The 16,634-nt window shown below is 37.6% G+C and overlaps 1 protein-coding gene across 1 annotated transcript; it reads left to right on the top strand.

Moving 5' to 3' along the window:
* Positions 1-9,841: 9,841 nt before the first annotated feature.
* Positions 9,842-11,797, top strand: LOC127195307 (exocrine gland-secreted peptide 1-like). The gene is made up of 2 exons (XM_051152675.1): positions 9,842-9,967; positions 11,414-11,797. Exons 1-2 carry the CDS (start codon positions 9,854-9,856, stop codon positions 11,795-11,797), a joined length of 498 nt encoding a protein of 165 aa, XP_051008632.1. The 5' UTR covers positions 9,842-9,853.
* Positions 11,798-16,634: the final 4,837 nt, after the last annotated feature.

The raw sequence follows: 16,634 nt of genomic DNA, 5'->3' as shown, positions 1-16,634 counted from the left end.
AGCCTTAGAATACAGTAAAGATAGGGCTAGATGTCATAGATTTTTTTGAGGTCAAAGATTCTAATCTAAGGCCAACAGCCACAGTATCTTGGCTTATGTTTCTAGTACACTACATGGTTTTCCTCCATGTCAGTACAACTAGACAACTGTCGTTCACCACCAACACGTGATGTGAATTATAGGACATTTATGGGCATTTTGTCCTGATAATAATAGTCTGTAGTTCATAGATGCTGTTGCAGCTGATAGGACTCTTGATTTCTTTATGTACCTTAAAGTTTGTACAGTATTTCCTAGTACTGTGAAAGATAGACTTCAGGCAGGAAGCTTTCAAGTTTGACTCAAACCTAATTATCTAAGTCTGTGTCCTACCTGCGAGGTCTCTTCTACACTACTGTCTCACACTCATCCTCAGACAGACAAACTAGGGGCACAGGTACCTTCTGTGTATCCTCCCTGGTACACTGGAAGTGATTGATGAATCACACATTCAAAAGGTTTTTCATATCTGGTAAGGGGGTGTTTGTTAGTCTATGGCTCCTTAACAGCATTGTTAGCCCAAGTGGCATAACTTCATTTAAGACACACATACACACACACACACACGTGCATGCACGTGCGCACACACCGCATGTCCACAGCCATAAGAACTCAAAGACAAAACCTCATTATATATTTATACGTATATTCATACAGATATATATGAATACACATACACTTTTTTGAATTCTGAATAACTTTAAATAAGTATAAAATATGATGCCTTGATGCTGTTTAATGAACCTTTGGGTATTTCCATTTTGTCCTTCTGTCTCCATCTGTATTTAACTTCCACCAGAACTAGAAGGAGCACAAATCCCTGTTGTTTTCTTGGTTGGTTGGTTGGTCCATTGGTTTGCTTCCCACTTCTTATCACCTTTATCCTGATGTTCCTGCTTAAAGCCAGCTCTTGCCCTGATATATGTAATTTTAAGTACTTGGGAAACAGATTTACTCTGAGTTTAATTTTAATCTAAAATCCTTTCATCTCCAAATTGTGGGATTTTCTTCAAAATATACGGTTACATTTCTCCCATACATTTCATATTATGACAATAAACTGTCAAATGTGAGTCATGTATATTGCATATCCTGATTTTTTAATAATGTCAAGGATAGATAATCCTTTCAGAATTTTTGTTGCTGTAAAAAAAGATACAGGTAAGGCAAAAAAAAAAAATTCCCTACTAAGTGCTCATAAAGCTGAAATCTAAAACAATATAAACCCATATCCTCAAAGATATAAGGCCAACAGTAAGGCAAAAGAATATTGTGGGAAGTATGAAAGCTTATGAAATAAAGACATATTTACTAATACAGTTATAATGACCTTAAAAACTGTGACCTAAAGTCCTCAACACAGAGTACATAAAAAGGCATGAGTCTCCCCTCAGAATGTCATACTTGAAAAAGGGAGCAAATGGAAATCTCCAGGACCAAAGACAAAATAGCAGATTATTGACCCAGCAAGCAGGTGCTGGGACATCACTCAGGGCTGCTGTCTGAGGTCACTACTTTAAATAATCTGATGAGCAAGAAGCAGAACCCAAGAGAAATTCTTCATTCAAACAGCTTTGCTGAGAAGAACAGACACTGCCCCAGAACCAAATCTGGCCTTAAACTTCTAAAGCATGGCCTCTACCCAATGAAAGGAGGAGACTCAGAGAACACATAAGCTCAGCAGCCTGCAGGAGAAGCTGGCATGAACCTTATGCCTATGAAACAAGCCATCTGAGCTATGAGTGAGAGTGTGACAGTAAACTCTGTGGTAAGGTGACAGCATTTACAACGCTAAAATTACAGTGACTAGTGACACATCAGAGCCTCAGTCTTTGAAATATAGGAGGAAAATATGGGACTTCCCAGGAATCTTGAAAAAAAATCTAGTCAAGTGGGAAGTAATAAAAAAACAATATGCTAATAGAGAAAAAATCAACTTCAATGCACTTCCTTATCTGCTCATCATAGAAAGAGTGAGGCCACATTGCCTAAAGTGTCATAGGGAGCACAGGCCCTACTTGCAATTCATTATATGCTGGTCCACCCAGTAGAAAAAAATGCCATAACTCTGTAAGGAATAGGCAATTAGCATGTGGTGATTCAAGGTAAAGAAGAATATTTTCTATTCCCTTGTAGTTATTTGTGTCTATAATGTAAGAGAAAGAAAAGGGCATTGCAAATATTTATAAAGAGATTTTGACTCAAATTTTGACATAAATGCTAATGAAGAAACCAGCCATAATTTGAGAGAAAGAGAGAGCGAGAGAGTGAGAGGGGGGGGAGGGAGGGAAATTGTATGTTACTGAGTATATTAAAGTGTTTAAAGATAGGAAATGAGTAAAGGGCATAAAAATGTAAAATATACATATATGCACAATGGCTATGCATTGTCTTTGATCCAGATAACCTTTTTAAGCAAATCACTTACTTCTGAAAAAAGAACTGATATGCATAATATGCACACTGTTTAGAAAATAAGGTACCACACCTTTAATTAACAAGGTAAACCATTTATACGCGTTTCAGCAGGAGAGCTAATGCATCCACACTAAGTGGCCTTAAGCAGAATCTAAAAGTATGGGAAGCAGCAATTCCTGATTGTGGGTACTATGTGAATTGAGCTGACTGTGGTTGAAAGTTAAGTTAATAAAAATGTGAAATCACCCACCTCCCAAGTCATAAATGGAGTGAACTTAAATAGAACGTACAATTCATTAACTGTGTTTATATTTTCTTATTGAAGAAACAAAGTGAAAATTGACTCAAGTATAGGAGAAAATGACATAACAGAATTGTTCTTCAAAACATGACTTTGTAATGTTTTTGTATATTTCTTTCTGCATGATCACCACCCTGGCACACTGATTAATGCCCAGTATAGATGAAAGCTATAAACAGAGAATAGCAAAATAAAAGATGGTACACAGTGAAAAGCAATTTTCCAAAATTTTTAATGTTTTTAACCCAATTTTCTCTTATGATGACAGAGTAATAGACATGTATAGAAGCAAACTAGGAATTCTTCTGCTTTGCAAATAGTCAACAGAGACATCAGCAGAGTCCTTTAGATTTTATATCATTCCAATTAGAAGCAAGCTTGGCACGATGAAGCTACAATGACCCTACATGGCATTTCCTCACTTGTTATAGTGTTAACAAATTTGCCACACACAGTTGCTTTGTCATAAATTCTATTTTATGTTAGTTACTCTTCGAGTCCCATGCACTGCTTTCTTCAACCAAGACATGCTCTTTGCTTATTGTCAGCCATGGCTGCTTTCCCAGTCATGTTGTTGCTTATAACTCTGTTGCTGCCATCACTGTTCACACTGAAGGCACTGTGAGTTTAAAATGCATGACCATCTCAGAGCTGACAACTTTGTGCAATTACACACTGCTTGAGAGTAGTGAAACCCAAAGAACTGAAAGACGACAGCATTCCTGAGAGGGCCATGGAGCATATAACAGGGCCAATGCGTAATGGAAGTAAGTGCAAAGTCTTTACCACTAGCACTAAAAGAGACACAAGTGACAGGTTATAACAGGATACTTGAAAATGCAGATGCAATACAAATACACTGTACTTACCAGATCTCACAATGGATATTGAGAAGCCTGTTGGTTGCAAAGCATGAAGAGTTGAGACCAGATATGGAATGTCCAGGGCAAATCATGAGCTCAAAGCCTCTTCTTGTCATACTATCCTGTGTCTTGTATGAATACAAATGGATACATTCCTTTTGTTTCTTACTGTAAAACTTGTTATATAAAAGTATCCCAACCTCTGGTTCTGATACAGACTCAGGAAGACCCCACTATATCTTCTGATCACAAGAACAATGTCAAAGCTCTCTTAATGATGCCTGCCAAAATATAATACATGGCATAGAAGATTTCAAGCAGATGGTACTTGGATCCAACCAAGGCCGTATATTGTTGGAAAGCTTACCTAATAATATGAATACTGTGATGAACATGTGTGTTGCCTTGAAATTCCTGAGACTATGTTGTTATGACAATTAATGGGCACTGTATGCTGTGGTCGGATGATCCAATCTAGGAATTAGTGTTAGGCATGAGAAACAAAGTTTTACTCTCTCATTCAAAAAACTCTTGACAAGCTGGGCCTTGTTGCAGATATCGTTAGTCCCAGCACTCTGGGAAGCAGAGGCAGTCAGGTAATTGTGAATTCTAGAGCAGCCTGGTCTACAAAGCAAGTCCAGAATAGCCACAGTTAAATTCAGCACTGAGTTCTACTATACCCAGCCATCTACTTCTTTTGGGTTTGTTGGTTGTTTTTCTTCTGGAGATTTTAGTCTGTTAAGCCACTAGTATGAGATCTCAATAAGTTCTTTCTGAATGCACTTACTTCGTGCTATGAACTTTCTTCTTAGCACGGTTTTCATTGTGCCCCAAAAGTTTGAGTATATTGTGCATTCATTTTGGTGAATTCTTCCCTGTGTCTGGCAGGCATCTTGGAAAGCTGACTTAGTTACTGGACAGAGAACAGGATGCAGGGTAAAGGGTGCAGTTTGCCACAATTTGTGGTACTTTCAGTGAAGTTGGCAGGTCCACATTATGAATACTAATATGCACCTAAAATACTCTGATAATAAAATCTATTTAATCCCAATTATTTTAAAAAAAATAGATAGGTGGAAATATTAGGATATAAACAAAAATATTCTTTTTTGATTTCCATGTGCATGCTATAAATCATGATCTTTGTACGCAGACACAGTGAAGTGCACACAACACATACACAAATTACATAATGCTTCCACAAACTACACATACACACACACACACGCACGTGCACATTAAAAATTACATTTCTTCACAAATATATAAACACAAGAGAACTTAAAAGCCAATTGAAAATATCTACTCACTTTAATGTGTCACAGAATGTACATTAATCTCAACAATTTAAAACCCTTTTGAATTTTCACCTGAGAGTAACAAGGAATTGTAGGGACCAGGTAGAATCTCTCCTAAAAAACAAACAAACAAACAAACAAACAAATGGCTGAAATGTGTAAGTCATCATCAGTCAGAGAGGAAACAAAGATGAGCCTCTACTTGTTCTTTTAGCTTTTTCCATTTCATGGGGAACAAAGGGCATCTTCAGGGGACTTCCTGGACTCATAGGAAAGAACATGCCAGTCCAAATATTTTCTGCTCACATCAGTTATGAGTCCTTCAATTTGTCTTCTTCTAAGAACTAGGCTTTCACTATTTACCATAGATTTCTGTGTTCTTGAATGCCTAGTTTGAGCATGAGCTCATATTTGTTTGAGGATTGTGAGATGGGACCCACATTATCTGGAATGTTCTTTACAAAGATAAGAAAAGACTCAAAAGTAAAGTTAATAGAAAGATAAACCCTGCATCTTTTTTATTTCATCCACTTTCATTTTATCATGTTGCACAAATTATTATTTTAATATGGAAAATAGTTTCAACTGCATTGAAAATAGATGAACAATCATATTCAAAGGGAAGTAAAAACTGAGTTAATAGGTAACAGGACAAAACCACCCTTCCACTTAAAGCAATGTTACCATATTGTGGCTACATGCTAATTAGAACTTTCCATTCTTTCCTTTAAGTGATAAAAAATGAAGTATTTTCACTATATACTACTATAATCTATACTTTCAAAATTAGCATAATTATGCAAGCCATTATTCATAAATATCAGAAGACAAAGGACACGTAATAGAACTATAATTAAAATAGAAACAGGGAGTACTTGTAAACTCAGAGTATAAGACAAAATATTAAATGGATTAAAATTCTTAGTTTTTTTAAAAAGTAAAATTTAGCAGCATAAAAATCTATATATACACACAAGTGTAGTCCTCTGATTGCTGCTTCAGTCTCTGTGACTTCGTATGAATTTTTCTCAGTTACTACATAGAGGACCCTATTCTCCTGCCGTCCTTCTTCCCAGCTCTCTCCTTCTTTTCTTCAATGATGTTCTCTAAGATCTGAGGAAAGGATTCAGTGAAGACATAACTTTTAAGTTGTTCTATCCAAGATTCTTTCATTCTGCATAATATCTGGCTCTGGGTCTCTGTATTTGTTTCCATTTCATAAAGTCTCTCTGATGCTGGCTGACTAAGACACCCACTTATTGATTGTCATTCAGAGTAATTTTAGTGTTGCTTATAATATTTATTTATTTATTTGGTTTTTCAAGGGTTTTCGAGACAGCTTTGGCTGTCCTAGACTCACTTTGTAGACCAGAATGGCCTTGAACTCACAGAGATCCACCTGCCTCTGCCTCTTGAGTGCTGGGATTAAAGGCGTGCACCACCACTGCCCGGCTTGTTGCTTATAAATTTTTAAACCAATACTATGATGATTTACTTTAGGTCCCTGTACTATCTGGACTCTTGTTCTTAGTCACCCAAGCAATGTCAGGAATGACTTCCCTATAGTGAAAAACACCTCAATTCAAATCAGACATCAGTCCGTTACTCATACAAGGCTGGTGCCACTACTACCGCAGCGTAGTGTTCAAGCTGAGAAGATTGTAGATTTTGTGGTTGGGGTGGTATTTACTATTTTCATTTGAGATCCTGCAATTTGTTTTTCATATTATAGACACTAGAACATGGCTGTGAATGTCCTATATAGGCACCAGATTGACCTCTTCATGTTCAGTGAGCTAGTGGGTGTTTTCTTCAGCTGTGGATATTTGAGGTCAGTTTGTGGAAAGTGACCCATTGTTTGGCCAATACACTGTGTTGTCTGGAATTTCTACAAGACCCTTTAGACAACAACTCAATTGAATGAAATCCAGTCCTAGTTCTTAAAGCCTCCTTTGGTGACATTTAAGGGCCACCAGAGGTTCAGTCTACTACATTATTTGAATACTTCATTAGGCTTGCCTTCACATATTATAAGAAATTACCACCATACTAGATTTCCATACTGCCCCTCAAATGCCCCACAACACTGCTAGTCTCTCTCCTCATTACCTTTCCCAATCTTATTTATCCTCTCACTCACCATTTGGTCCTCCAATTCTTGTTCCTCTTCATAGTACCTAGGCCACAGATCTTACCAACATATACGTTAGGTTCTAATCACAGTTCTAGAAAATAGAAGAATTTCACTCCAGGTTTTAGTCTTTAGTTGGTGTGATTCCTCCTTGCTATTTCACTATTTCAACTTTATGGAACCATAGTGTTTTATAAAAGGTATTTAATGAAAGAAATATGTCACAATTACAGTAATTTGAAAGGTAGTTAAAATTGTGAACAACTCTTGTGTCCAAAAAGAGACTGGGAGATCTGGATAATGTTGGAAGTGTTGGTGCCATAGTTATTCTTGGCAATGGATGAACTTGTTATTCCAGACTTGTGAAGTGGATATGAACTTTGGTTGGGCAAGAATAGATAGGCATAAATAGAGAGATGTTAAGTCAAATACTGGAACTAGAATTTCATGATCAGCTTATGCTCCAGTTCACAACTCTCTGGAGAGTGACTAAGTCAGATAGATCTTGGAAAGTAAGGTGAGTAAGACGAATGCTATCAGTGCTGAAACACCAACATTCTACATGCAAAGCTTGTGTGCACACATGTAGACTAATTGCAGATGTTTTGGCATTGAAGAAGGTAGGAACAATGGAAGGAAGTGAAGTTCTTTAATGTATCTATTCAGTGAATATTGGGCCCCTGTCTGTACCTTTTAATATTCTTCCCAGATCATAATAAAGACAGTACATTTTCTCTTCTATGTTTCTTCAAAATTAGTTTCTGCCTAATTATTTTGTGTAGTTATGCTTTCAGTGCATGCTTGTTTAGATTTTCTGGTAATGATTTGAAACATCTGGCTGTTACAACCCTTACACAGGTTTGAAAACACTTTCTTCTAAGCTTTTCTTCCAATGCTTTTGCACTGGCTTGTTTATACTGCAGCACTTCCGTTCAGTTGTATCATTTAATTATATGTTTCTACAGTAGAAACTTTTCTTTAAATACTTGAAGTCCATTTAAACATACTACAGAAAGCCATGTCAATCAATCCTCTGTAATATTTACTTTGTCTATAAGTCTGGGTGCTCCTAAGACTGAGGTACTGTGGGTATGTATGAGCTAAAAACATCCATCACTCTCAAACTGTGGGGGATTTTCTTTAAAATACCACTGATCTGTGGGTTCTGCAAAAGCACTAATTCATGAGAAATTATGAAAATTGAGATACAATTACAGGTAACTCAAGACTATGATATGACAAATGAGTGGGTTTTTTTGTTTGTTTGTTTTGTTTTGTTTTGATTTGATTTGATTTATCGGGACACGGTTTCTTTGTGCAACAGTACTGGCTGTAATAGAACTGGATTTATAGGCAAGGTTGTTCTCAAACTCACAGAAACCTACTGCCTCTGCCTCCAGAGTACTGGGATTGAAGGCATGCACCAGAAAGCCTGGTTGTAACATGTTATTTTTACATTAGGTTATGGAAGGAGAAAGATTAGGCTAACAGTCTGGAAGGTATTGGCAATGAGTATGTGGGGATCCAGAGGAATCTAGAATATTTTTCTAGATACTTGGAACTGATTGGTGTCCATAAGTGTGGGGGGAAAACACATTACAGATCACTGCAGATGTTTTGACTCAAATTTCTGTCATTAACTACAATGAAAACAACAAGCAGTGAATTTGAAAGATAGCATTACAGAGTACATAAGAGGGCTTGAAGGAAGGAAAAGGGAATGGAACTGTATAAAAAAGTAAAAAAAAAAAAAAAAAAAAAAGCTAGATCTTTGCTGATAATGCTCTCCATTGTCATTCATCTAGTTAAAAATTTGAAACAAATATATGACTTTGAATGTGAGCCTCGTGGTGTAGTCCTTTAATGAAAGCACCTTAGAGGCAGAACCAGGAGGATAGCTGTGAGTTTTAGGTCAGCCTGGTCTAAAACACAAAGCCAAGACTGTCCAAGGTACAGAGAGACGGTGCCTTGAAAACCAAACTAACAAAAAGTAAAACTTAAAATCTACACACAGTACACAAACTGAGACCCCACACATTTAGTTTACAAAGTAAGTCACGTAAATGTGTTCCGTAGGGAAGGAGAGTGCAGCCCATGCTAAGTGGTCTTTGGCAGCATCTAAAGGATGTAGGACTTGATGACTCAGCAAGAACAATATTATGTACAATGTTAAGAGGATGTTTAGACTTTAGCAAAAATATCAAACATACCATCTAAAAAGAGAAGGTTTGAGCCAACTTAAATACACTAGATATATAATTAACTAATTGTAATTGCATATTTTTATTGAGGTAAAAGCCAGTATAAGAAAAATTTGCCTAATGTGTAAAGGTTCTTTACAAGATTTCACTGCTAATGTGTCTGTATATTTAAATCTGTGTAATCACAAACTTGACATCCAGATTCATCTCCACTATTGATGAAAGCTATAAATAAGTAATAACAAAATAAAAGATAACAGAAAGCAAAAAAATCTCAAAGAGTTGGAATTGAATGTTTTCCCCCATATCCCTTTTGAGGACAGAGGAATAGACCAGTGCAGAAAGAATCCACAAATTCTTTAGCCATTGCAGGTACACATCAGGAAAGTCAGCCACGTCCTTCAGCTTATGGATCATTCCAATTAGAGGCAAGGAGGGTACAATGAAACTGGAGAACTCCACAGGGCAATGCTTCCTTCATTTTGGTAATGAATTTGTCAGCCAGAGCTGCTGTGGCATGTCTTCTATCAATTTATTGATTACCTCCATGACCCATGCACTGCTTACTTCAACCAGGACATGTTCTGTGCTTAGTTTCAGCCATGGCTTCCTTACCAGTGATGCTATTTCTCATAATTCTGCTGCTGCCATCAATGCTCATTGAAGGAAGGGTAAGTATAAAATGGGCAGTTACCTCAGATCTACCTGACAATTTTGTAAAATGTTACACTAAATAAAAATACAGAAATATTAATGGTTTGGTATTTACAACATTCTCATTGTGGTCTTGCAATAATTAACAGGACTATGGAGATAGAGAGTATGGTTGTGCCCTCCACCAATGGCAGCTATAGTACCCAGTAGTGACATAAGGGATATGAACACATGAAAAGGGAGACATGGTGCAGATACATGACGCTTAGCACACACCAAATAGGCACATTCAGGGCCTGAGATATATGTCAGTGAGTAAAGGATTAAAAGTTGAGTTCAGATATAAAGTTTGTCTTCTATGGCAATTATACCATTGTGACATGTGAGGCAGGGGCAAAAGAATCCAGCAGCAAATGAAGGACCTTGTCTGAAATAAAGATGAATATGAGGACCAACAGGCAAAATTATGTTTTTTAATGTTAAAAACTAATTAACTTATGCCCCTTCCACCCAAATTAAGAGCCCTACCCTTCTCTCTTTCCAGACCCATTCTCCCTCACTTTTCTCACTTTCCCCTTATCCTATTAGTCAAAAAAAGGGAGACCAGCTCCCTACCTATCCACCCCAGCTCAACCAGTTGCACCATGACTGAACACATCTTCTTCTCCTGTGGTCTGGACTGGCAGCACCAACAGGAGGGAGTGATCCAAAAGCAGGCAACACAGTCCATGTCAGAGACAACCCATGCTCCCCTTATTAGGGGACCCACATGAAGCTTGAGTTTTCCAAAAGCTACAGCGGTGTAGGGGCACTGTCTCCATTCTATGCATGTCCCTTGCTTGGTGCTTCAGTCTCCAGAAGTTTCTCTGGGCCCTGGTGAGTTGGCTCTGTTGGTCTTTTTGTAGAACTCTTGTCACTTCGAAGTTCTTTTGACCAACACACCACACCCCCCGCTTTTCTACATGATATCCTACACTTTGCCCAATGTTTGGCTGAGACTTTCCACATCTATTTGGATCCAATGCTGGCTGTGGTCTCTCTGTGGACAGGTGTGATAGGATCTTGACAGGGAGCATAGCAGTGCTTACATATTGCTCTTAACCATAAACCCCTACACTGCTGTGTAAATTCAACCTCAGATCCTGTTGACACAATTCACAAGCATTTTCATACTCCTGCACTTGCTCCCCACATACACATATCTACAACGTAATGCAACTTGAAACAGTGCAAATGGCTCATCAGTTGAATTTCTACCCAATAATCTGAACAAAATGAAAAACAGCCCGTGCACTAGACCAATTTACTGCCGCCACATTGATTAGATTTTCTGTTACTCTCTCTCTCTATCTCTTCAGCTACAGAGATCCCTGTAATGTGTTTTGTAAGTCTTGAGCTCACAGTCTCTTCCCATGAACCTCGTCTTGTATAAGTACAATGGATAGGCTTGTGTTCCTTCTTGTGCAACTTGTTATAAACAATATCCTCCTCCCCATGCTCTTGCACAGACTCAAAATGAATTCTCCACATCTGCTGATCACAGGACAGATCCCAAGGCTGCCTTGGACAAGACTGACTGTCAAGGTGAAGTACATAACATAGAGAAGCTGGAGAAGATGCTCTGCGCCTCCCATCAGGACCAATTATTGTCTGAAGACCTGGCCAATGCTAATCAGCACAAGTTAAACCTGTGTAAAACCTTGACTACCCTGAGTGAATGTTTTACTCAGAAGCAGCAAGAGGACTCAGTAATCTTCAAAAGAAAGGGTACAAGGATTCCAAGGTCCAGAATAAGGCCACAGAAAGACAATATTGAAGATAATCTCATCTACATTTTGCTTAGACCTCTGAAAGAATTCATAGATATCTGCTTTTCCAACATTTTTATCTAGGACCTTCCTGATATCCATCTGCTGTGCATCTTATTGTGCTCTTTTGTGACTCCTAAAACATCTTTAGATAACAACCAAAAATAAATGGTCCTAGCAACAGTAAAGAACACAATAAGTTTGTTTCAGGGTCGATACTAAGGGACTTGTTTCTCTTTCTCCAATTACATACTGAAAATGGCTAGAGGCAGCAAAGAAAGGGGTCTGAAGCCATGTGGAAGGAGCAGGCAGCTAGTAATTAACATCTCTTCAGAACCAATGACCTCACCTTCTTTTCTATAAATCTTCATGTTATTTCATGGCAGATTCCCAGAAAAGTCCTCATGAGCTACACACTCTTTCTCACTGTAGTCTGATAAAATATGAATGGAAATGCTTTATGCTTTGAACTATAAAACTTTGTAATTATAAGGAATTAAGTGTCATGTTTTTCCCTTTAATTTTTTTTGACAATTTATATAAAATACATTTTGATCACACATCTCAGACTCTCTCATTTCCCTCCCTCTCCTGTGACGTGTAAACTCTCTTCCCAATAATTCATTCAACTGTCATTCCTTTTTGTCTTGTTGTTTGGGAAGAAACTGGTCTTAACCAGTGCTACACACAGGGTCATGCATATAAAATGATTCCTGGAACAAGGTAAATCACCAGTCACTAGGACACTGAAGATACTGACTCCCCCTGCTCCAGAAGCTATCAACTTTCAATGCTTTCCTAGAAATAGCCTTTGTCACTCTCCTATCCATTATTGAACTTTGATAAGCTCAGTCTTGTGCATGGCCTGTTCATACAAACCTACTTTCATTTCTTCATATAGACAAAAGGAGTAACTCCTTACTATTCAAATGTATTGGGTATAAGTTTCTTCTCATGGTCTGGTTCTCAAGTTAGAAAGAACAACACACTAAGAGGAACAATATGAGAAAATAGGTGTATAATGAACATGAGTGTAACCAGTTCCACAGAACTACGAGTATTACATGTGACACCACAACACAAATATAATTAATCACTTAAATTCCTTAGTATTGACCCTAAAACATTAACAAGTATATTCCAAAAATAAACTACATCATAAATAGTATGGCCTTACCAGGTAAGTATAAAAAGAATTTTCCATTCACCAGGAGCATAATATAGCCATGCTAAAATTAAAAGATTCTCCAAAATGGAACTAGTCGTCCAAATGCTAAATTAATTAATTAATTAGTGACTTAATTAATTTAGATATTAAGAGGAGAAATTGAAAAAAATATATGAATACATATAAAAAGAAATAAAGGCATGCATTTTAAAATGATCAGTGGGTCAGAGATTGTTTAAGTTTGGGTATGTTCTGCACTTATTTTTGTTGAATTCTTCCCTGGGTCTGGCAGCTAGCTGAGTTGTTGGACAGAGAATGGGATGTAGGGTAAGGGGTGAAGTTTACCATCATTTTTGGTGCCTTCAGTGAAGATGACAGACCCATATTATGAATACTGATATGCACCTAAAATACTCTGATAATAAAATCTATTTAATCCCAATTTTTTTAAAAAAAGTAGACCGGTGAAAGTATTAGGATATACACCAAAATACTGTCTTTTGATTTCCATGTTCATGCTATAAAACACGGACATTGCACCCAGACACAAAGAAATGCACACACACACACACACACACACACACACACACACACACACACACATACACACACACACGTACACACACACATACACACATAGTCACATTAAAAATTGCCCCTACCAGCAGGGGTTCAACTAAAGCTCAGGAGGAGAATTCTCCTGTATAGGGACAGAACACAAGACACGAAGAAGGTCTTTGATCAAACTCTCAAATTTTTATTTTTCAGGCAGAAGGTGTTATAAGGCAGGGGGCAGGGAAGCATATTCCTATGGCAACCCAGCTGCAGGCTATCTCAAGACTCGAGGAATTCCAAGCAGGTCACAAAGTTCTGCCACACAGAATATTTTGCTATCTTTATCTAATCTAACTGCTAAATTACAACAGGGTGGCTCCATCTTAATCTTATCTTTAGCTAACTGCAGAATCACCACAGGGTCAGCTGGTTTCTGGTAAATGACAGACTGCTGGAGAGATAGAAACCTAAAAGGTGAAGGTTCTGATAAGACGGTTGAACATTGGCCATATGGCCTACTGTTCCCCCCCAAAAATTATGGTTCTTCACAGATATTTAAAAACATAAGAACTTAAAAACCAAGTGAAATATCTAACCACTTTAATGTGCCATGAAAGGAACATTACTCTCAACAATTTAAAATTCTTTTGAGTTTTCACCTGGGAATAACAAGGAACTGTAGGAACCAGGTAGAATCTCTGCTAAAAACAAAACAAAACAAAACATAAAATAGTTGAAATTTGTGAGTCATTATCATACAGAGAGGATATAAAGATGGGCCCATCCTTGCTCTTTTACCTTCCTACAGAAAACTTTCATTTCATGGGGAACAAAGGGCAAGTGCAGGGAACGCCCTGGACTCCTAGGAGAGAACATGCCAATCCAAATATTTTCTGCTCAAATCAAAGTTATGTACACTTCAATTTGTCTTCTTCTAAGCACTAGGCTTTCACTATTTACCACATATTTCTGTGTTCCTGAATCCCTAGTTTGAACATGAGCTCATATTGGTTTGAGGATTGCAAAATGGGACCCACATTATCTTGGATGTTCTTTACGAAGATAAGGCAATAAAGCTAATGAAAGAGAAAGCCTGCATGTTTCTTATTTCATCCACCTTCTTTTTCTCATGTTGTACAAATTATTACTTTAATATGGATGATTTTGTTTTAAATGTGTTGAAAATAGATGAACAATCATATATTCAAAGGGAAGTAAAAACTGAATTAATGAGCAATAGGACAAACCCACCCCATCAACTTAAAGAAATGTTGCCATATTGTGGCTACATGTTAATTGCAAGTTTTCATTTTTTTTCTTTTATCTGATAAAAAATAAGTACTTAACAATATAGCAGTATGACCTGCAATTTAAAAATTAGTATAATTATGTAAACCATTATATATAAATATCAGATGACAATAATATATTAACAAATAGATTTCTTAATGATCATTGTATTCTTGTTGGTTCTTTTTTTTTTTTTTTTAGAGCTGTGAGACTTACCCTGTACAAATATAAAGATCTCGGCTACTGTTTCTGTTTTGTTTTTTTACTTGTTTTAGTTTAGAGGAAGTCTTTTATGTAGTTCAAGCTGATCTCCTGATCCAAGCTGTTCTGCAATTTCAGCTTCTTTATTGATAATTTTGCAAGCCAATGTTATCATGCTTCGGTTGAAGCTCTCGTTATTCTATTGGACAATTAGTATTTTACTTATTTCTTCATACAATATTTAATATTCTGTAATTAAAAGCCCTGAAGTTGACTTTTACATGTTTTATGTCAGTTTATTTTACATATTACTGTCTTCTTACTTCACTTTACCTTCTCTCATTAGGGCAAAAACATAGGGACATGAGTGTAAAAAGATAGTTTTAGGAAGAGTAAAAGAACTGCAACAGGGGTAAAAAGAAATGAAAGAGAAAATTTTTAATTAGCGTTAAAGCAACCAGAGCAGCAGAGCTCTCTGACTCATAAACCCAAGTAGTTAAGAATGCAGGTCAGCAGGTTTGCTAGCCCAAGGCCCCAGAAGATAAGTCACAAAGAATGCGGAGTGTTTCAGGAACCGGCTGACTGTTAGCGATAGGAAGGATACACAAGGACAAATTCCTGAGAGAAACATCTACCGGACATGATCGACTCAGATAAACATCCGCCCTCAGGTTCTGAGAGAAAAAGGAACCAAGGACTGTTCCCGTGAGATTAAGTCTGACCTTGCCCCAGATCTGCTTACACAATTTGCTGATGTTTGAAACAAAAAAATCATGTGTGGCCACGCCAAAACTTCCCCCGACCTTTGCCCATATAAACCCAAACCCCTGGGCTTCTGGGTCGACTCCTCTGTCTCCTGCGTGAGATATGTGTCGACCCGGAGCTCCACCAATAAACTACCTCGTGTGTTTACAGCAAGATGGTCATTTGTGTGTCTTTGGGTGCGCGCCATCCCGAGGCTTGAGTGAGGGTCTCCCTTCGGGGGTCTTTCAGAAACAGGAGATGGGAGGAGGTCTGAAAGTGGCTAAATGCATCATACACACATAAGAAATTGTCAAAGAACACATGTAACAAAATTAAAATAGAAACAGAGAGAATTTTTAAACTCAGAAAATAACACAAAGTATAAAATGGATTAAAATAAAGGAAAACTTACCAGCACATATTTCTTGAATTCTTATTTTTTTAAGAAAGTAAAATATAGCAATATAAAATTACACACACACACACACACACACACACGCGCGCGCGCGCGCGCACACACACACACACATATATATGCAGAGTTCCTGGTGCCCTCAAGTATAGTCCTGTGGTTACTGCTTCAGCCTTTGTGACTTCAGATGAGTTTTGCTCAGTTACTATAAGGAAGACCCTCTCTCCTGCTGTCCTTCACCCTCTCTATCTGTGTTGTTAGTTCTTTCTTTTCCTCACAGCTGTTCCTGAGGTCTGAGGAATATTCTAAGTTGTTCCATCCAAGACTCTCTCACTCTGCATAATATATGGCTCTGGCTCTGTATTTGTTTGCATTTGCTACAGGAGGAAGCCTCGCTGATGATGGCTAGCTAAGACACCAGTGAGAGTAACAGATTATCATTAGGAGTGATTTCAGTGTTGCTTTTAATTTTTTTAGACCAGTACTATGAGGATTTACTATAGGTCTCTCTACTAGCTAGATGTTGGTTATTGGTTGCACAGCTGCTGTGC

Source organism: Acomys russatus, chromosome 11 (assembly GCF_903995435.1).
Source record: "Acomys russatus chromosome 11, mAcoRus1.1, whole genome shotgun sequence".
Lineage (NCBI taxonomy): Eukaryota > Metazoa > Chordata > Mammalia > Rodentia > Muridae > Acomys > Acomys russatus.
The sequence above is the reverse complement of the archived record's forward strand: the minus strand, read 5'-3'. Positions and strand labels throughout refer to the sequence as shown.